At 54.5% G+C, this 20,708-nt stretch overlaps 3 protein-coding genes across 4 annotated transcripts; 2 read left to right on the top strand and 1 right to left on the bottom strand.

Annotated features, from left to right (window-relative positions):
- Positions 1-2,625: 2,625 nt before the first annotated feature.
- Positions 2,626-9,366, top strand: ARPC1B (actin related protein 2/3 complex subunit 1B). Its single transcript, XM_085074478.1, has 10 exons — positions 2,626-2,791; positions 5,267-5,340; positions 6,000-6,104; positions 6,651-6,873; positions 7,180-7,287; positions 7,557-7,763; positions 8,085-8,160; positions 8,241-8,437; positions 8,834-8,924; positions 9,073-9,366. Exons 2-10 carry the CDS (start codon positions 5,277-5,279, stop codon positions 9,109-9,111), a joined length of 1,110 nt encoding a protein of 369 aa, XP_084930604.1. The 5' UTR covers positions 2,626-2,791; positions 5,267-5,276; the 3' UTR covers positions 9,112-9,366.
- Positions 9,367-10,655: 1,289 nt separating this feature from the next.
- PDAP1 (PDGFA associated protein 1) lies at positions 10,656-18,051 on the bottom strand. Its single transcript, XM_085074483.1, has 6 exons — positions 18,027-18,051; positions 14,818-14,909; positions 13,593-13,700; positions 13,118-13,239; positions 12,142-12,293; positions 10,656-11,508 (listed from the first exon to the last, which is right to left on the bottom strand). Exons 1-6 carry the CDS (start codon positions 18,034-18,036, stop codon positions 11,450-11,452), a joined length of 543 nt encoding a protein of 180 aa, XP_084930609.1. The 5' UTR covers positions 18,037-18,051; the 3' UTR covers positions 10,656-11,449.
- Positions 18,052-18,218: 167 nt separating this feature from the next.
- BUD31 (BUD31 spliceosome associated protein) lies at positions 18,219-20,430 on the top strand. 2 transcript variants are annotated; one of them, XM_085074479.1, is made up of 5 exons: positions 18,219-18,362; positions 18,747-18,905; positions 19,356-19,478; positions 19,701-19,867; positions 20,169-20,430. In XM_085074479.1, the coding sequence occupies exons 2-5, from the start codon at positions 18,812-18,814 to the stop codon at positions 20,217-20,219; spliced, it is 435 nt and encodes a 144-aa protein (XP_084930605.1). In that variant the 5' UTR covers positions 18,219-18,362; positions 18,747-18,811; the 3' UTR covers positions 20,220-20,430. The 2 variants fall into 2 exon arrangements, with proteins under 2 accessions (XP_084930605.1, XP_084930606.1); XM_085074480.1 differs by lacking the exon at positions 18,219-18,362 and adding an exon at positions 18,623-18,647.
- The last annotated feature ends 278 nt before the right edge of the window (positions 20,431-20,708 follow it).

Here is a 20,708-nt window from a genome sequence, read left to right as displayed (position 1 = left end):
TTCTTTGTTTTGGTGCTTATTGGTGGTGATTAAAAAAGGGATGTTAAGGGAATTAATTGGGGGAGAGACACACAATGAGGAAAACCCTGCACTGATATTTTATGGCCTTAAAACAGGAAAAGTTCATCTTAACCGAAAGGTTCTCAGAGTTGACAGATGAAGAACCTGGAGATCTGAAGGTCAGGATGTGAAAATACAGAGGAGCTTCTTCCATGGGGATTGTTACCTCGAGGTGATGATTTTGGAAGATGAATTATTCTATCCTATTACTCTTAATTCTGTCTGTCTTGCATTTAATCCATAACAACAGCAAATTAACCTGAATGTCTTTTTTGTTGTCTGCTCAGTGGGTCACAGTTTTCCAAAGGTGAATGAGCAGAATTATTTGTAGTTACATTTTGGGATTGGTCCCAAGCCTGCTCCCTGGGCAGTGCCCAGGGGATAAGATGGAAGGCTCTGTGTGGACAGTGAGACAAAAATCTGCTGAGCTTCGTCTGGGGAAGACAAATTGAAAGCAAATCACTTTGTAAGTCTGTGAAGCTGCAAGGCTTGGGAGTCACCATCCCTGGAGGTGTTCAAGGAACAACTGGATGTGGCAGTCAGTGCTCTGGGCTGGTTGACAAGGTGGTGATCGGTCACAGATTGGACTTGGTGAACTTGGGAGGTTTTTTTCCAGCATCAATGGTTTTGGGGTTCTGTGTTCTGTCAGAGCTGAGCACTCAGGCTGTAAAATCCTATATTTATAACAGCTGGTGGGCAAATGAAGCACCAGCCAGAGGTGTCAATGTGGTCTGGCTTCTGTGCTGATCCTTTGTCTCCAGGTAACTTTTGCAGTTCAGCTCCAAGCCTCAGGAGCTTACAGAGGCATTTGCACATAACTTATTTTACTCACAGGGTGTAGTTCCTCCTCCCTGCCTTGCTGTGCTCCGAGGGGATTAGCTGGCTCATGGTATTGCTTTGCAAAGCTTAAGATGGTCATTTCTGCTGAAAATGCAGAAGTGTCTTTAAAAAACTCTGGATGACTAAATTTACCACTTCCTCTGGAACCAGAGTTGCTTCATAGCTTGCTCATTTCTCAGCTCGGGGGGGGCTGGAAGGGGAGGGTGGAAGATCAGCTCTGAGTGGCAGCCACTGTTCTCCATCCCAGAGCTGGATCCTGCTCAGGGGCAGTGCTGGTTGCCTGCACAGAATTCACTGTTTTTCCAGTTCCTCCTGGTTTCCTTATGTCTCCCACCTTTTTCCTTGGCACTCAGGTGTGACTTTGAAATTTCTTCTCCCTTCTAAACATAAAATAGAGAAAACCTCACCAGAAGCATCCCTGTGTCCCCAGTCCTGTGCAGTGGGACAGTTCCTCTACAGCATTTTTGAGGATGTGATGTGCTGTGGGGGTAGGAGGATCTTCCCACTTCAGAAACGGAAGCAAAATCAGGTAAAGGGTTGGGGCAAATATGAACTGACTCAGCAGGGCTGAGCCTCCACAGTGCCAGATTTTATCCCCCAAGGCTGTTGAGCCTTGGAGAGCCCTGAGAGTGTTCCAAAGCAGTGGAGGTAGCTCATGGCTCAGGCAGGAGCAGCCTGGAGATGGGAGGGATGAGGAAAGGGATGGCAGGCAAGGAGCAGGGGTCACACTGTCCTCCCCCTTCCCTTAATAACATAGCCCAAATCCTCCCAAAGTTAAAACTGATCCACAGTTTATTCCCATCCCTGCCTGGGAGACATCTCAGGATCTCCCTCTGTCTGCAGGGATCATGGCAACTCGTGTGAAAGGAAGCACAGCTATGGATGAGGACCAGGAGTGAGGGGCTGCCTGCTCTGTGCCCCCCTTTACCTATAGCTGACCCCTCATGTGGGGATTGATTCTGCAGCTCAGCCAATACCAGGTTATTGAATCCCTGAATATCAGTTATTGTATCCAAATCCTTCAGCTGAGAAGAGATCCTGCCCTCCCTGCACAGGACCCCAGCGTGCTGCTGTCCCAGTTCTGTGACATCACTTAGGGAGAGAAGGGTAAGTGCATTCCCCCATTTGGGGAAGGAAGGGGTGCGTGCATCCGGGTGGAAATGGGATGAAAATCAGTTGCTCTGAAGCAGGAGTTGAAAAAACCAGAGGGGTGGATGTCTGGTGCGTGGGGGTACAGGCATGGTGACAGCAGCCAGCCTGGGATTGGGTCCCACTGGGCTCTGTGGGATGCAGGAACCAGCACCAGCTGCTGCCGAGGGCGGCCAGATCCAGGCTCCGCGGGATCCTGCGGATCTCCCCGCTCGTGGGAGGTGATGCCGACGGGCGTCTCACCCCGGGTGGGCTCCGGGCACGGCTGTCCCCTGCTGGGGACCAGCACTGCCATGGGGGAGTCCCCATCCCTCCGAAACGCATCGGGGACCGGCGGTGAACAACATTCCCTCTGCAGAGGGAAGCGACGGGGCTCCTTCCCTTCTGTTCTCCTGGTTGCGTCCTTCCCTGGCGCACCCAGGGCGAGTTGCCCACATCCCACCGAGCGCCCGGGAGCATCCCGAGCTTGGGGCTCTTCCACGTGCGGCGATGCCGGAGCGGCCTGGCCCGCAGGCACAGGGGCAGGGCGGTCGCAGAGCTGCTTTGCGCTCCCCCAACGCCCACGTAAGGAAGTGGTTGCATTTCTCGGAGAGGAAAAGGGAAGTCGGGCTGCCTCGGCGGGGCAGGCTCAGCTCCCGCCGCTCGCTCCGGGCTCCGTTCGTGTCGACTGCCCAGAGTCCATGAACGAGCCCCGCCGTCCGGGAACTGAGCCCAGCCCGCCCTGCCCGCGCTGCCCGGCAAGGTAAGGACGGGCAGGCAGCTCTGCCAGCCCCGCCAGGACCTGGGGCTGTCCCCTGGGGCTGTGGCTGTCACCGCTGCCGGTGCTCACACCCTGCTCGAGGGTTCGGGGTGCCCCTCGGGCTGGGGCCAGGGGGGTGCAGGCAGCCCCTTGCCCCGTGCGGGTTTTGCTGCCCTTCGTTTCGGACGTTTTGGGCTTTTCTCCCAGCTTTGGCAGCAAGTTGGAGGGTTTTTTCTCTTGCCGGCGGTCTGACAGCTGTGAGAGGGGGGGAAGAGTCCTCCTGCTGGGGTCCCGTCGGGGTTGGGCAGAGCCAGAGCTGCCGCAGTCTGTCCTCTCCTCCTCGGGAATCAGCTGCTTCCCGCTTTCCCCGGCGCGGGGAAGAGGAGGCTCAGAGCCACCCTCCGTCTGCTCCGGGACGGGGCTGTCCCCCCCAGAGCCAGGCTGGCACATGGGGTACCCCCCACCATCACTGGGGACTGAGGATCGGTGTCCCCAGCCTGGCTGGCAGGAGCAGGGGGGTGACACCCTCGGCTGCCGCAGGGAGCAGAGGGGTTCCCGGGGGCAGTACTGGGGTCTCGGCGGCGCAGGGGTCCAGCACAGTGTTCGGGGAGAGTTTCAGGGGGTCCCAGCTCCCCGTGGGATCCTCACTAGATGCAAGCCGACCTCCCGCCACCCCGCCAGGCTCGTAAAACCCAAACTCCAGCTCCTCTGGTGTGTGTGGCTTCCTCCCGGGACTGGGAGGAGCCCCCGGCGCTCGGCTCTGCCAAGGTTTGGTTATCTCCTCCGAGAATGTTTCCGAGCTGCTTGGACTGGCTGGGGAGATAACGGAGCTGCTCCAGCTCCCAATCCCGCCCTGTCTGGCCTTCGGAAAATTCCCATTTTCTTCCCTCGAGAGCCCCTGTGTTGAGTCTGTGTGTGGGGATAACCGCAGCTCCTCTGATGCTCTTCCCGGCTGGGGAAGGGGCAGCCGAGTCACTGCAGGGTGGGAGCAGAACTCAGCCAGGAGGCACCAGTAGGGAAATGGTTGTAAAGGGGTTGTGGGGGAAATGAAACAGCAGCAGGGAGCGGCTGAGGCTCTCGCAGCCCTCGCTCCTTCCGCCCCTGGCACGGCAGCTGAACTCACCCCTCGCACTCAGCAAGGGAGCAGCAGGACCCCCAGGACGAAGGGTTTATGCCTCTGAGCACCCAAACCACCTGGAAAAAGCAAAAGCATTGCCGGAAAGCACCTTGGTGTGTCCTGCCTGCCATCCCTCCTCCAGGGAGCCATTTCAGCGGGGTGCCCATTTCAGCCAAATCCCTTTTTCACACATTTTCCCTCTCCTGGTCTTTTGCAATGCCGACAGCAGTGTCCCTGTCGCTGGTGATTTTGTCCATCCCTCATGGTGCTGCTCTATCTGCAGGGCTCGGGGCAGAGGCTTGTGTGGCAGCAGCTTTGCACCGTCCTTGGGTCACCCTGTGCTCCATCCCAGGGGGATCACTGGGGCTGGGATAGGGTAGCTGCTTCCTCATCTGTGCCCGTGTCCTTGGCCATGGGGTGTGTGACAGCAGGGCTTGTGCCCTGCATCAGCACTGGAATTTCTCCACTTGCAGAAGGCAGGTGATGGAGCTCCTCAGATTTTCTTTTCCCCAGCCCAAGGACGGAGCTTTGCTAGGAGGGACTTTTTTCCTTCCCCTGTAACGTTTTTAGCTGCCAAAGAAAACGGGACGTGCTCAGGGAGTTCCCAAAATAGCCGAGAGCAGGCTGTGAGTAATCCCTGTCTGCCACGCCCTGGCGAGGTGTTTCCCTACATCCCTGTGTTTCATCGGCTGGGTAGCCAAGGGGCTGTGGCACTGCTTGGAGCCCTTCCCTGTCCCGTGGCACCTGGAGGGGGCTTGGGGGCAAACTGCTCCATCCCATGACTCCAGAGCAGTTGGGGACCAGCAGGAAAGGATGGAGTTTAGCCAGGAGAGGGGATTAGTCATGGGCTGAGTAGTCATGAGTAGGGATGGGATGGGATGGGATGGGATGGGATGGGATGGGATGGGATGGGATGGGATGGGATGGGATGGGATGGGATGGGATGGGATGGGATGGGGGTGCCTCCATGAGGCTTCGGCTCATCCTAAATGAGAGGTGTGGAAGGAGCAAGTGGGTTTGGCCCTGTTGGGGTGGAGAGAGGAGGTGCTGCCCATTCTGGGACCCCAGGGATGCAGGTGGGGCTGCTGGCACCACCAGGGTCCCCGTGTGCCCAGCCTCACCCAGCTGCAGCCAGCTGGAGCAGGATGACAGCAAGGTTTAGAAGTTCCTGGAAATGGGCAGCTCCTGAGCTTGGAAATCTTCAGGAAAAGCCTCTCCCCAGCAGAGAAGGGATGCAGTGGGCTGCCACACAGGGCTAATCCTAGTGGGAAGGATCACTCGGTGGGGCTGGGAGCTGGGATCTTGTCCCTGTGGCTGGAGCAGCATGTCCTGACAGCCTGGATCTCTCTCCCTGTCCCCAGCCTGTGAGCCATGGCCTACCACAGCTTCCTGCTGGAGCCCATCAGCTGCCATGCCTGGAACAAGGACCGCACCCGTGAGTAGGGCTGGGGCAGCCTGAAATCCTCGGGGACATCCCAAAGCACTGACTGTCCTGGCTAAACATCCCTGTGGTGGGCGATGCTCCCGGGATGGAGCAGAGCTGGGCTGGGGCTGGGTTTGGGGACAGATGGACAGATTCGGGGGCGGGTTCAGCACACATCCCACTGTGTCCCCTGGTCCCCCTGCCGGGACAGAGGCTGGCACAGCGTCCAGCCCCGAGGCACCGGCAGGGGAGGGACGGACACGGAGCAGAGCCGGGTGATTCACGGCCGATGGCATTTCCCGACCACGGCCCGGGGGATGAGGGAGAACAAAAAGGGCTTTCTCTGCTGCGGCCGGAGCGCCGGGCAGGCGGGGCGGGATGGGGCTGGATTTGGGATCTGTGCTCCTGCAGCCATCCCCTTCCATCGTATCCCATCTCATCCCATGGCACCACACTCCAGGGAAGGGAGGACACTGCGCTGTGGGGTCCAGGGTTCCCCCTTCCCATAGGGACGATTTGCTGTGTCAGGGCAGTGCGGGACCAGGGCTGGGGGGCTTGGTGGGAGCCCAGTTGGGGTTCAGTGGAGCCCAGGAAGGGGTGGGTGGGTGCTGGCTGGCCCTGCAGAGCCCATGACCAGGGAAGGGCTTTGCCCTGGCCACTGTCACCCCCAGAGATCGCCCTGTGCCCCAACAACCATGAGGTTCACATCTACCGCAAGGATGGAGCCAAGTGGAGCAAAATCCACGAGCTGAAGGAGCACAACGGGCAGGTGACAGGTGAGTCCGGGCTGGCAGAGGGGACAGGGACACCAGTGGTGGGTGGCCCTGCCCTGGAGCTGCTCCCAGCTCTGCTGGTGATACTGGCATGCTGTGTAGACATCCAGGGATGGGATGGATGGAATGGCAGAGATGGAGAGCGATGAGGTGGAGGGAGGGATGGGAAGGGATATGGATGCATGGGAGAAATGGGGTGAGATGGATTGGGAGGATGTGGAATGGATGGGAAGGGTAGTGAAGGGATTGGATGGATGGATGATGGATATACAGGGGAGATAGGTTGGGATGGAATGGAATGATGTGGGAGGCATGGGAAGGGATGGGGAGGGGTGGAATGAGATGAATAGATGGGAGATATGGGGTGGGATGGGTTGGCATGGAATGCTTTGAGGTGGGAGGGACAAAAAAGGACGGTGTGAGGCAAAGAGAAGCTCTGGAGCAGAGACCACCCAGAACAACCAGACCCTGAGACATGCCCCAGCCCTGAGTGACACATCCCCCTTCCCATGGCTCCCTGGGCCACCCTCACCTCCCTCTGCCTTCCAGGCATCGACTGGGCCCCAGAAAGCAACCGGCTGGTGACGTGTGGGACTGACCGCAACGCCTACGTGTGGACCCTGAAGGGCAACGTCTGGAAGCCCACCCTGGTCATCCTGCGCATCAACCGCGCCGCTCGCTGCGTCAAGTGGTCACCCAAGGAGAACAAGTTCGCTGTGGGCAGCGGCTCCCGCCTCATCTCCATCTGCTACTTCGAGCAGGAGAACGACTGGTGAGGCTCCAGCATGGCCTTGGTGGGGATGGATGGATGGATGGATGGATGGATGGATGGATGGATGGATGAATGGGAGACAGAAGAGAGATGGATTGGGGGATAGACTGGAGGAGCTGGAGGTGGAGAGAGATGGGAAGATGGAGCAATGGACTCCCCCATGCCCAAGCTGATACCACAGATGGTGGCCCAGGGCAGCTCCTGGGGTACTTGGAGCCCTGACCACCCTCAGGCAGCCCCCCAAAAGCCATGGGGGCTCTGGGGGTGGTGATGCCTCCCCTCTGCTGCCACCCCCTCTCCACACAGGTGGGTTTGCAAGCACATCAAGAAGCCCATCCGCTCAACGGTGCTCAGCCTGGACTGGCACCCCAACAACGTCCTCCTGGCTGCTGGCTCCTGTGACTTCAAGTGCAGGTGAGGAGCAGGGAGCGGGTGATGGCAGTTGGGCCCAAGGATGGGCTTTACCCCTCAAGTGCTGCTTGGAGCAGGGAGTGGAGCACAGAGGAGATGCAGGGAGGTCTGGGGACCATCCCAGGGATACAGCACCCATGGGAGGCAGGGGGACACCCCACAGGCTCTGCCAGGGAAATTGAGTCACACAACAGTGGCCAAGGGGCAGGGGTGAAGGCAGCACAGGTCCTGTGTCCAGGGACACATGGCAAGCCAAGGCTCTCTCCTGGCAGGATCTTCTCAGCCTACATCAAGGAGGTGGAGGAGCGGCCCAGCCCCACGCCCTGGGGCTCCAAGATGCCCTTTGGGGAGCTGATGTTCGAGTCGAGCAGCAGCTGTGGTTGGGTGCACAGCATCTGCTTCTCAGCCAGCGGCTCCCGTGTGGCCTGGGTGAGCCACGACAGCACCCTGTGCCTCGCTGACGCCGGCAAGAAGATGGCGTAAGCAGGGCTGGGGACAGGAGGGGGCTTGGGGGTTTGGAGGGGTCGTGCTTGGGGTGGCAGTGGGGGGTGACCCCCAAAACCAGCACAGAGATGGAACTATTTGGGTTGGGTAGGGCCAAGAGCAATCCCACAGCATCCCTGCATGTGGGTGGGGGAGATGGAAAAGGTCAACCCAAGGAGCTGGGACATCCCTGGAGCATCTCCAGAGCACCACGGCTGCAGGAGGTGGTGTCTCACCTTGTGGCTTCCATTCCTGTGATGAGCTGTGCCAGCCTCAGGCCAGAGGCTGAAGCTCAGCTCGTTGCTCACACCTTGCAGTGTTGCCTCCCTGTGCACTGAGACTCTGCCCCTGCTCGCTGTCACCTTCATCACCGAGAACAGCCTGGTGGCCGCGGTGAGTCTGGTGGGACATGGGGTGGGTGCTGTGGCCAGAGCTGGCCAGAGGGTGCTGAGCAGGGCGGGATTGTTCCCCAGGGCCATGACTGCTGCCCGATGCTGTTCACCTACGAGGAGAGCCAGGGCACCCTGACCTTCGGGGGGAAGCTGGATGTCCCCAAGCAGAGCTCCCAGCGTGGCCTCACCGCCCGTGAGCGTTTCCAGAACCTGGACAAGAAAGCGAGCTCGGACACGGCCAATGCCACCCTGGACACCCTGCACAAGAACAGCATCAGGTGTGGGCTGGGGTGAGGGCAGGGAGGGACAGGCTTGGGGTCACCTCTGGGGCTGCTTGGGTGTGATGATCCCTGACCATCCCTGGGGTGTGCTGCTGTCCAGCCCAGGAGCTGGGACAGCTCTAGAGCATCCCTGAGTATCCCCTGGGTGTCCCCAAGCATCCCTGGGTATCCCCAGAGCTTCCTTGCATGTGGGTAGGGGAGACAGAGAGGTCTAGTGCCAGGAGCTGGGACAGTCCTGGAGCATCCTTGGAGCATCCCTGTCTATCCCCAGTGCCTTCCTGCACATGGTGGGGGAGATGGAGTCCAGCCCCACTCCCACCCATGGCTGCCAGGCAGCTCCAAGGGCTCAGCAGGGACCCAGGACTGATTCCCACTCCCTCTTTGCACCCACAGCCAGATCTCGGTGCTGACAGGAGGGAAGGACAAGTGCTCCCAGTTCTGCACCACGGGGATGGATGGTGGCATGAGCATCTGGGATGTCAAGGTAAGGAATCCTCATGGACCCACCCTGAACAGGGACTAGCCAGCATTGAACCATCTTCCCTCCCAGTTTCTCCCCATTTCAGCTCCCAGCTACCTCCAGTTTCTTTGGGAAGCAATAAGCTGATGAACACCCTTCTGTTTAATTTCAGAGCCTGGAGTCGGCACTGAAGGATCTCAAGATCAAATGAAGGAATCATCCAGGAAGAGCATCCTGGCTCCCAGCTGCCCCTGCTGTGCCCCTGCCTGCTTCTCTCTGCCACCTCCCTGTGCCACACAGCCCAGCCACGATGCCACCAGTGCCTGTCCCCGCTGCCAGCCAGCCCTGGCGGCTGCTCCCAGACAAAGGAAACCATTTTTCTTACTATTTTTGTTACCATCCTTCCCGATGCTGGTCATACATTGCTTGGAGAAATAGCTAATAAAGTAAGGATTTTCCTGGATAATTCAATTTTTTTTCCCCACTTTTTTAGAGCAAGTTCAGTGCAAACACAGGTGGGATCAGGGCAGATCAGTGTTGTGCCACATCTCACCACGGGTGGTCACGTCGTTTTTGCCACCAGTGCTGAGGGTGAATTGGGACTGTGGGGATGAGAATGTCACTTCTCTGTTCTCTGCTTCAGCACCATTTCAAATTGGTGTTAGGGAAAAGGGAGGGGAGAGGATGGAGGTGGCAGGGAGCAGAGTTTTCCTATTCTCGGTTTCCCTGGTAAAGTCCCACCAGGTGAGCAATTCCCAACCCTGGAGCCAGCTGAGACCTTGGGCTGCCAAACTAATCCTGCCCCTTTCCAGTCCGTTATCACAGGAACAGAGCAGTCCCAACACCACCCACGGCCTGGGAAGGAGCACTGGCTGGCAGAGGGACAGTGACATTTGAGTTCTGCTCTGGCCCTGTTAGTGTGAGGTGTGTTACTGGGAGATCTTTCCACCCATTCCCATGTGTTCACAAGCCTCAACCCTCTCCCCCTGCAGCTCCTGCCTCACTCCATCCCAGGCATCATCCCAAAAACTCCCACTGTCCTGCCCCATCCACCTCCCTGTGCTCCAGGATCACCCAGGCTGTCCCTACCCTGTCAGTTCTTCCCTCTCGGAGCTGACAGCACAGAAACCTCTCCTGGTAGCACTTGCCCATTTTCCATGCCTCTCTGAGGGTATTTCCTATCCCAAATCATTGCTTGGTTTGAGCCAGCAGCTCACAGTGACATTCCCTGCGCCACAATCCTGTGTCACACTCTTGTGCCCAAGTCCCTGCAGCCAGGCACGGATGGGGTGACACGAAGTTGTCATCCTTCACCTCCACAGCTGTAACACCTCTCCCAGTGACCTGCAGTGCTCTGAGCCCTGGGGCTGATCTCCTCCAGCCTTTGGGGAGTCTGGGAAGCACTGGTGTCCCTAAGCAGGCTGGCAGCAGGACTTCCAGAGCCCCTGGGGCACAGCAGGCTGGAGCATCTCCCCTCCAGAGACATCTGAGAGGGGGTGACAGTTCAGTGACAGCCCTTCTGACACACAGACCAGGCCAGACAGCGGCCTGAGGGTCATTGTTTCCTCCACCGTGATAAACAGATTGTGCAATATATCCATCAGAAACAAGAGAAAAAGCTTTTTCCCTTCAGGCTGCATGTGCTGACCAAGCTCCTGAAGCCAGAGCCCAACTCCACACCACAGCCAGCAGCCCAAAACTGCAGCTGTGCCTCCCCCAGCTGTGCCCTTCACACACACACAAGGCCACAGCAGCTCTGATAACTTACAGTTTAATCAGCCAAATATACAAGTTCTCTCGGTGGTTTTTAAACTTGATCAAGTTTTTTTTGTTTTGTTTTGTTTTTTTCCATCTGGATCTGACACAATAAATGTTGCTTGTTTTTCTCCTTTAAACAAAGGATGATGTGGTTAAAAACTGGCACTATCCCTAATAAGGAGGAGAAAAAGAAAATGAAGAGGAGGGAAAAGGGGAGACTGGCTGCAAGAAAGGAGGGATGAATCCGGGAAGGAACGGCACTCCAGATGTCCATGAAGTCAGGCTCCCAGCTTATACTGCAACGCCCTGCAGCAAAATTTGATGGGCTCTTTGCCAACTGGATTCCTCAGATACATTATCCTTTGGGATTTCATACCAAGTCAGTTCCCCACCCCATGCCCCACCCCACAACGACCCCACGATCTATTTTCTTGCAATCTAGTATTTGAAGCACCTTCCCTCCCACACAGCTCCCTCCCACCCTGCCCTACCCCCCCCCACCGTCTAGGAGTTCTTGATCCTAAAAACAGCAAAAACATTCATGTTTCCGAACTGTTACAGGGAATTGCTGTCCAGCACAGCTCTGCACTGCAGAGAGCAGCTGCCCCTAACCCCAAATGGAAATCTGTGCCAGGATGAGGACAAACACATCGTCAGTGTCTCTTGGGAGGTGGAGGTGAGGTCGATGCTGCAGGATGCCCTGCGTGGCATCGATGGAAGGCGACACGGCAGAGCTCCTGGCAGGACCAGGCACAGTTCCCTGGCGTTTCCTCCTCTTGCATGGCCTGTGCTTACTTGTTAAGGGATAGTGACTGCAGTCTTTTACCTGCCATGGCCGCTTCGTCTTTTGCTGGGGAGGAAAACAGCAGTTTCATCATTAAATGGTGCATATCAGGGACTGGGGGTGGATTGGCTGCCTCAGGGATCAAAATCCTGCTAGTTGGGTAATGGAAAAAATCTCACCCTTCCCACCAAACTGTCAGAGGTAAGAGGCATAGCTCCCTTTGTAGGTTCCTTTCTATCCCTGGCCACTTTCCACATATCCAAAAATGACCTGATGCCCAAATTTCTCTGTGGAAGCCACAGAGGAGCCGTGCTCAGACTTCTGGTTCACACCTCCCAGGGAAAGGCCAGGAAGGGAAGGAGTGCTGTGAATTCCCTGGGCAGTTCAGATCCCCACGTGCAAAGCAGATAAATCACCCAGCACAAGGAGCCTGCTAAACCCCAAACTGGGAGGCAGAGGATAAGATGGATATGAAGGGCAATTCCCTTCTCCCTTTCCCTGCTCTGGTGTCCAAGAGCTTTATAAAGCAAGAACTTGAAGAAAGGGAAACAGCTGAGTCTGGTTTGGCTGAGGGGAGCTGATGACACTCAGCAACACCACACAGGCTGGATGAGGGATGTGTGGCATAAGCAATTGTGCCTCTTGGCACTGCAGCCATGGCATGGAGAGGTAGGAGAATATGATTAATTATTCTCTAACCTTTTCTTTCTTCTTCTTTCTTTCTGGCAGCTTCTTCCCTTTGCTTCCGAATGATGGCTAGTCGGGCAAGGTCTGCCTTGGCTTGCTCTGTTTTCCCAGCTAGGTGCATTTTCATGTATCTTTCTTTAGCCTTTTGCTTCTCTATTTCCTCTCTGCTCAAGGGAAACACACCAGTCACCAGAGTATCCAGGCAAGCACATGGGAACAGACAGAGTGGGGCTTTGCAACCAAGAAAAACCCCAAAACTGGTGGTCCTTCACCAGTTTTAAAGCACAGGTTTTGTCTATTTGCAAGGTTTGAACCTTGCAAGGTTTGAACCTTGAGGTAAGAGATTATTTCTACCTTCCTTCAGCTAAATAAGGACATGGACACATGAGGATGTCAAATGAATTAGTCCCACACCACAAGAACTGTGACATATTCTTCCCAGCCTTACCCTCAAAGATGTCCTTCTGCTAAAGCAATCTCTGCCAAATTAGAAAAGCTTAAATCTTCCCTTCCAAACCTCACCATTGCTAATTGAAACTAGAAGATTAAACTTTGGTTTTCAGGTTATTCATTTGCCCAGACAAAATTTCACCACGAAATCTGGGAAACTGCCACCTGTCACCAGGGCACTTTCTGCAGTGAGACTAAAGTGGATCCAAGGTGACCTCTGGTTAATGTATTTCTCTTCTGATTTTTGGCATAAAACTTCAGGAAAGGAATGGCCAAAGTCCCTTTCTCTCAGTGCCCCAAGGCAAGCTGCCTGGCTTCAGGATGGCCACAGACACTCCCAGAAGACAGATAACTCCTCAGAAGTTTCTAAGGAACCACATTTTGAAGCACAGTGAGCCCAGTTTAGTGCCAAATTTAGGCAAACACGCTTTAAGGGCCTCCCTGCAACACTGACACAGAGCAGGGGAAACACCTCCCTGCATCAAACTGCTGCCAGCAGCAAGGCTGAAATCCCAGGGATGCAGCAGGGAAGACTCACCTCTCTCGTCGTGAGAGCTCCTTGGGTCCATCCAGGTCCAGCTGAGTGACTTTTTTGGTTGTCTGAATGACACGGTTGGGGTTCTCTATGTCTATCAACCCCTCCACTCCTTTGCGCTTTTGCTGAGGGTTGAGAACAAGAGGAGGTTAAGGAGCTCTCACCACCAGCACTGGTTGTACCAGAGCTCTCCACACACACTGCAAAGCACCCAAAAGCACAAATCAAGGTTGTACTACCAGCTAGTAAAGCCATTTATGAACCAAGGCACCCTCAGCCCTTTAAAAAATCTTGTTGCCTTTGTATTTCATTTGTAAATATACACAGTATACATTCTGAGGGCAAAATGAAGAGTTTTTGGCCTCTAAAAATAGTTCTATTAAAAAATATACTCTAGTAGCTCTATTCAGAATCTGGACTGTGCATCTTGCCCTGGCCCAAGAATTAGGTGCATTAAATGCCCTGAGAATGCCAGTACCTGATAATCCTCATCATCTTCATCGCTCTCATCTGAATCTAAAGATTTCTTCTCCTTTTTGGGGTCCCCTGTTGCTCCTTCCCCTCCTTCTTCTTGCTCCTCCTCTTCCTACAATATCAGAGGAAATGTATGTCACTAAAAATTCCAAATAAAATTTCCAGTCAGTATTTTTATTAACAACATGTAAGCAGAGAACACTCACACAGTTTGTGAATGACATCACACTGGTAGGAGTTGGAATTATTTTGGAAAACAGGATGAGGCTCAGAAGTGGTTTCAGAATTTGGAAATATGGCATGAAACCAAGGTGGTGGAATCAGAAACTAAAACCAAGAGGAGTTACACTTTGGAAAAAAAAATCCAACATGAAGCTGGAATATGTGGCTAAGCAGCAAACCAAACAATCATCTCAAGTTCCAGCTGGGCAAAACATTAAAAAGGAGTCAACACTATGGCTTAGAACTGCTTGAGAGTCATCTCAGACGTATTCATCAGGATTTCCTACACAGGGTGTAATTATCCTCCTGTGGTCAGTGCTGTGAGGCCTCAGCTGGAATTGTGCATTTGGGCTGAGGCAGCACTTTTAGAAAGTCACAGAAAAATACTGAGGTGTCACCAGAGCTCTGATAATTTGGGAATAAAGAGCAAAAAGCAGCCCTGGGTTTTATGACACCAGTCAGGTCACTGTGGAGTAGGGGGAGCTGTTACAGTCCAACACTGGGACACAGAAAACACACCCAAAAAAGGCCCCACCCCAGAAAACTCTGCTATCTCTCCCTACAAGTCAGAGGCAAACAAGAAAATCATGCGTCCAGGAAGAAGTCAAAGGAGTTTGGTCCATAAATCTACAACACAAAGAGGGCAAATACAGTAATTTCAACATGTGGCTCTTGTTCTCCAAAGCCAAGCTGCAGAACACGGGTAAAAAATAAGCTCACACTGGAGACTGGAATGATGAAATATGGGGAGAAAAGATCTCCAGAGCTGCTGTGTAATCAGCTCCCCCACCCTTTAACCTTCAAATGATGCAATGGGTGGTCTCAGGAACCAGACTGGGTGACACTCTGCAGCCTCCCCAAGTGGAGATCTTCAGGATCCATACTGTCACCACTGCTGGAATGATCTGCAACACTTGGCTAAGCTGCCATTGCTCCTGAACAGTGAAGAACCAGGCTGGGTATGGCAGGAATTAGGACAGAAATCACACAAAGGAGCAAACACATACCCTTGCCTTTTGCTTTTCTGCTTGGAGCTGGGCATCAATCTCCTCAGGACTTGTGTACTGCCTTGCTCGGCCTTTGTGGCCTCCTTTCCTCCCTGCACAAAACAATAAAATTAACACATGGTTTAGTAATAGATCACTTCCAGAAAGGTCTGTTCCTCCTGCAGCACTCTGGATTTGTGGTGTGGATAGGACAAACCAAAATAGCTCTGATAGAACCTAAACAACAAAACCCCACATTGAACCTGGAGAAATGCTCCAAGATTTTTGGGTGAGATGCACAGAGAATTGGGATTATTGATACCATCCTTCCCTGCCTGTGCTCATGGTCTCTCCAATTCCCTTCCTGGGCTGGCAAGGGGTGCTCAGTCACAGTGTGTTCCTGTGGTTACAACCAACATTCCAACAAATTTGGCTCCTTAACCATTCCCACTGTGCCAGGAGAAAATAGGAAGCTAATTGGACAAAAGCTTTGGGAACTAAAATGGGAGCTGAAGTTGTACTAAAAGGAGCCTCCATGTCTTACTGCTTTATGAGGAAAAATAAACACAAGCTCTGGGGATCAGGAAGGGAAGTCACTGTGGCTGGGACTGCCCCAAGTTCCAAATTCCATTGATAAGGAACTGCTGAAGCCATTAATGCTCCCTGCAAGCCACTGCTCTGGCTATGTTCTTCCAGCCCAAAGAACTGGGAAGCAGGTTGGGAAGCAAGTTGGATAGAGCCAATCCACAGATTGCCAAAAAGCAAACCACTCTGGCAAGGGAGCTCTCTGCCACTGCAGGAGTCCTGAAAATCCAATGGAAGGAGCAGGAAATTCTGGTCCTCTCACCCTCCCCAGTTCACCTGCTGAGGACAATGGGAACCTTACAGTGATGGTGAGGGACAAGGGGATTGTCCCTCCTTCCTTGGCACTCTGTGGAGTCCACAGGAGATCTGCCACTGCTCTCCCACTGTGTGTTGTTGGACTGGAAGTTACTGGGAGCACCAGTGAGCAGCGAGCCCTAGAGATCCAATATTTTCTGCCCAATCCCCCTGGCTCAGCACATAAAAACTCTTTGTATCCCTTAGCTCAGTAAAAACAGAGCTGTGGAATAAATTATCCCAAAAACTCCACAGTGAAGCTTTACAGATTCCTGAGATGTTGGGGAAATGAAGAGGTGCAGAAACCAAAACCTTCAAATCTCCCTGAATTCAGCTGGGGAAGCTCATGGGTTTTTAAACCACAAAAGCTTTGGTGCAGCCACAGACAGGTGTTTTCTGTTTGTCTGTTCCCAGCCATCCCACGTGGGAACACTGACACCCTCTGGAATATCTGCCACAGGAATGCTCCTGGGGACACATTACCTCACTGCCCAGCACATGACATCACTCCAAATGGAACAGCAGTGACATCTGTGACACACCAAGCCCCAAATAACCAAACCCCTGCTGTGCTCCCAGCTCCTCATCCAGCTGGTCCAGAATTCCACACTGGGCTCAAGACCAAGGAACATAAAACCCTCCTGACTGCAAATAAACAGTGGTGATAAGGGGGGGGAAGCAAGTTGGATGCAATTTGAGAGAACTGAGAAGCAAGTTGGAGACAAACTCAACTAAAGAGAAATTATTTTATGTTAAAAGCCTAAAAAGAAGCAAATGGAAGAAAGAAGCCATGGAAGCCCAGCAAGGGCTCAGCACAGTGCAGGGATGGAGTTCTGCTCCCACAGGGAGATCAAACCTCACGTGAGACACAAAGAATTAGTCCTACACCAGCCACTGACCAGCTCTGTGCCTCAGTTTCCCCATTTGTAAAACAAGGATAATGATTCTTTTCCACCTCTCTGAAGCACTTTTAAAATAGAATCACCTCTAAATTTCACCTGCAGCAAAGCCCAGTGGTGCCCAGGCAGGCCCATGTTCAAATACATCTGTCCTCAGCTGTAAACAGCCTAATTAAGAAATTTAGATGAAAGAGAATGGATTGAAACTGATGGAATCTCTTATTTTTTAAATGAAGGTATTGGGGGAAAAAAAGGAAATTAATCAGAAATAATCCTGTAAAAATTTATTAGTAGCTGGTTGATGCTCCTCCCTTTTATATTGAATATTGAGTATGAAAATCCACTCTTCTGCCAACAATTCAACAACTCCCACTGACTTGGGGGGGAAAACGACTAAAGGCCCCTTTTCTTCCAAAAAACAAGAGGTTTAAATCAAACGTTTAAACCTGTACAACGAAATAAAGAGCAGAAAATCCTGAGTCACAGGGCATTTAAATAACAAAAAATGGGTTATAACCCACCACCGTTCTTTGCCTTCACAAAAACCAGGTGAAAGCTTCAGCCCCATCTCCTAGCAAATGGACACAAAATGAAGTGGTTAAAGAAAATCTAAGCAAGGAATCAGTTTTGCTGCTAAAGCCTGGAAAATGCTGATGAAATACAGCAGAGGAGGAAATACATTAGAGCAACGAGGAGGGCTGTGCGCGCCCGGGGTTTGCGAGAGCCAATTATGCAGATGGTGCATGTGGAGAAGGTTCTGGGTGGATCCTGCTGACAGTGCCTCACCGCCGCTCCTGAATCACACGAGGAGCAAGTCGCTGCCCGCTCCGCAGCACCCAACCCGCGGCGCTGCACATCAAAGCAGCCGCGCTCGGAGCCCCCGAGGGGAACGGAACGCTCTGCCCCCCGCTCCGATAGCCGCCAGCTCCCCGGTGCCCCCGGTACGGCCGTGCCCAGCTCCCCGTGAGCCCCCCGCCCTGTCCCGGGGGAGCTGGCCGCGGCTCCCGGTCCGGCGGGAGCACATGGAGCCCAGCCGCTCCCGCGGGAGGCACCGGCAGCCCCGGCCCGGGCAGCGCGGGGGTTCGGGGGCACAGAACGGCCCCGGCTCCGTGAGGGGAGTGGGGGGGCGGAGAGAGGCACCGCCGAGCCCCCGAGAGCGGGATGGGGGGAGAGAGAGCCCCAGACCCCCCAGAGCCCAGTACAGCCGTGGGGAGAGCCCTCCGCCGCCGCTGAGGGGGAAACGGACTCCCGCAGGCTCCCGCAAGGCGGGGCGGAGCAGGGAGAACGAGCTCTCCGCGGCATCTGCACAGCCGGGGGCGAACACGAGCCCTGCCCGCGCCGCTGCCGGGGCGGCCCACGCACCCCCTCAGCCCCTCCTCTGTGTCCCCCGTGTCCCCCCGCCGCCGTTCCCCGCGGGGGATCCCCGGCCCGGCCCGGCCCGGCCCGCACCACCTTTCGGCATCGCGGCGATGGCGGCGCGGCCCCCCCGGCCCGAGCGGCGCCCGGAACCGGAACCGGAACCTCCCCCACGCCCAGGCCCCGCCGCCGGGCTGCCCGCAGCGCCGCTGCTCCCGCTGGCCGCGCCGCCCTGCCGGTGCTCCTGCCGGTGCTGCTGCCGTGCGGAGCGGGGAGCGCGGCCCGTTCTCTCCCGGTGATTCCCTCCGCAAGCGGGGCGGCGGGGAGGGATTTGCTCAGGCAGCACGCAGGGCAGCTCAAGGGGAGGGACCACGGCGGTGCGGCTGCGGGAGGCCCCCGGGTGACGGCGGCGGCGGCGCGACGGGACGGGCGGTGAGCGGAACCGGGACCGGGATCGGGATCGGGATCGGGACCGGGATTGGGATCGGGATCAGGACACGGACAGGGACTGGGGCCGGGACAGGAATCGGAACCAGGGCCTCTGGCTTCCCTTCAGCCCCGGGTTCCGCTGTGGGGCTGTCGGGGCCTCGTCCCGGTGTCGCGGGGAGCTGACCGGAGCTGTCGCCTGAGGGGAGGAGTGGCTGCCGCGCTTTGCTGAGGAGAAAAACTGACTCATCGTGCAGCAGTCACAGAGCTTTCAGCTCTTTCACGAGCTCCGTAAAGCTCGTTTTTATCCTTGAAGTGGAAAACGGGAAGGGGGCACAGAAACCTTAGGAGAAATGTATCTGACAGCTGTTTTCCTTTTGTTTTTCCCAGTGATTCTTAGGGAGTGCTGGCAGAGCCTCGTCCCCTTGCCTTTCACTCCCCTCGTTCCCCAGGCAATGCCCAAAGTGAAGAGGAGCAGGAAGCCTCCCCCGGATGGCTGGGAGCTGATCGAGCCCACGCTGGATGAGCTGGATCAGAAGATGAGAGAAGGTGAGTGGATGTTCTCAGGGATAGGACCCCAAGACAAGTTCACAAGAGCTGCTTCATGAATACAGAGGGATCCTTTCTGTGTCTGTGCCTCCAGTAGTGCTGCAGGTTGATCCTGGGCCATGCTGGTCCCTAATTTTGGGGTGTGCACAGGTTATGGTGCACAGAGCTTTGGTTACAGCTGGTTTAGGGATGAAGTTCATGGGTGTGTGGAGGAACTGGTAGTTCCTGTTTGTGTTGTTACTATGGGCATGAAGTCACCCACCATCCCAGTGTGGGTCATGTTATCCCAATGCCATTGGTTTTATATCCTAAAGGAGCTGTTCCAGGCCAGGTCCCTCACATTTGAGTCTCCTCCCATTAATCCCAGTCTTATCCCTGCCATGTATTAAAGTTTATTGCAAAGTGGCTGAGGGAAGCACTCGGTCACCTGGTGTTTGTGTTCCCTCCCAGCGGAGACAGAGCCACACGAAGGAAAAAGGAAAGTGGAGTCCCTCTGGCCCATCTTCAGAATCCACCACCAGAAAACACGTTACATCTTTGATCTCTTCTACAAGAGGAAAGCAATCAGCAGAGGTGAGATGGGCAGGGGCTTTACCTGGGGCAGGGGAAAACTGGAGTGAGTGAGGAGTTCACCTGTGGATGCCCCTGAATTGGGAGTTGGTGGGAACAGGTTTTTGGGGAAAGAGGAAGGGAAGGCTTGGCAGCTGCCTGGTTTGACTGCTGGTTACTACAGCTGGTAACTCGTGATAGTGAGACTTGTGACAGTTCCTGTTGACAGTGTCTGTTCCTCTGCAGAGCTCTATGAGTACTGCATCAAGGAGGGCTATGCTGACAAAAACCTAATTGCCAAGTGGAAGAAGCAAGGCTACGAGAACCTCTGCTGCCTGCGCTGCATCCAGACTCGGGACACCAACTTTGGGACCAACTGCATCTGCAGGGTCCCCAAAAGCAAGTTGGAAGTGGTGAGTCTCCAGCTTTGTCCTCTGCTCTGCAGTGCCTGTTCTGACTTTTCCCGGCTCAGGGACAGCAGAGGGGGTAGTGCTGTTCTTGGTGATTTCCTCTACTGTAGCTGGTAAAGTTTGTGTTTAATGGGTTCTAAAGTTCCTGTCAGTTTTGGTATTCATTTAAAGTTGTCAAAGTATGGGAAATAACACCAAACTATGGAAACCCTTCCCACCCAGAGCCACTCCCTGGCCTTGAGGTCTGAGCCTGCTGCTCTGGCTGTGCCTTGGCTGAAACATCCTCCTCATGTTTGTTTTTCAGGGCAGAATCATTGAGTGCACACACTGTGGATGCAGAGGCTGCTCTGGGTGAAGCCTTTTGCCATCAGATTTGTTTTTTCAACTCTGAGGGACATCCTCCTCCTCCTCAATGGACTGTGAGTGCAATGACAGCCACTTTCTGTGACAGGATATTTCTGTATAACGATTAAAGCATAATCACCTGGATCGTGCATAAATGGGGGTGCTTTGGAGTAGGGTTTTGTGTAGCCATTTATTTTAAAATAAAGTTTGCCTTCCTGAGAGAGTGGTGTGATCTTCTGGTGAAACATTCCTGTGCCACTCTTCTCCTGTTGGATGTGTTCTGGCTGCTTGAAGGTTGCTCTGCACATTGTGAGCTGTTCTGGGTTTTGTTGTTTTTTTTTTTTTCCTTCAACTAAGTCCATTTAAAAGGTTGTGTGGAAAGGAAATATAGTTCCCAAATATTCAATCTGAGCTCTTCCCTGACCACATGCAGATGGAAGCTGAGTTTCACTGGAACTCTGTGCTGAGATTCTCTGCTAGAATTAATGCACAGATCCCT

The sequence above is a fragment of the Lichenostomus cassidix genome, chromosome 14, assembly GCF_008360975.1.
Source record: "Lichenostomus cassidix isolate B80296 chromosome 14, HeHo_3.0, whole genome shotgun sequence".
NCBI lineage: Eukaryota > Metazoa > Chordata > Aves > Passeriformes > Meliphagidae > Lichenostomus > Lichenostomus cassidix.
The sequence above is the reverse complement of the archived record's forward strand: the minus strand, read 5'-3'. Positions and strand labels throughout refer to the sequence as shown.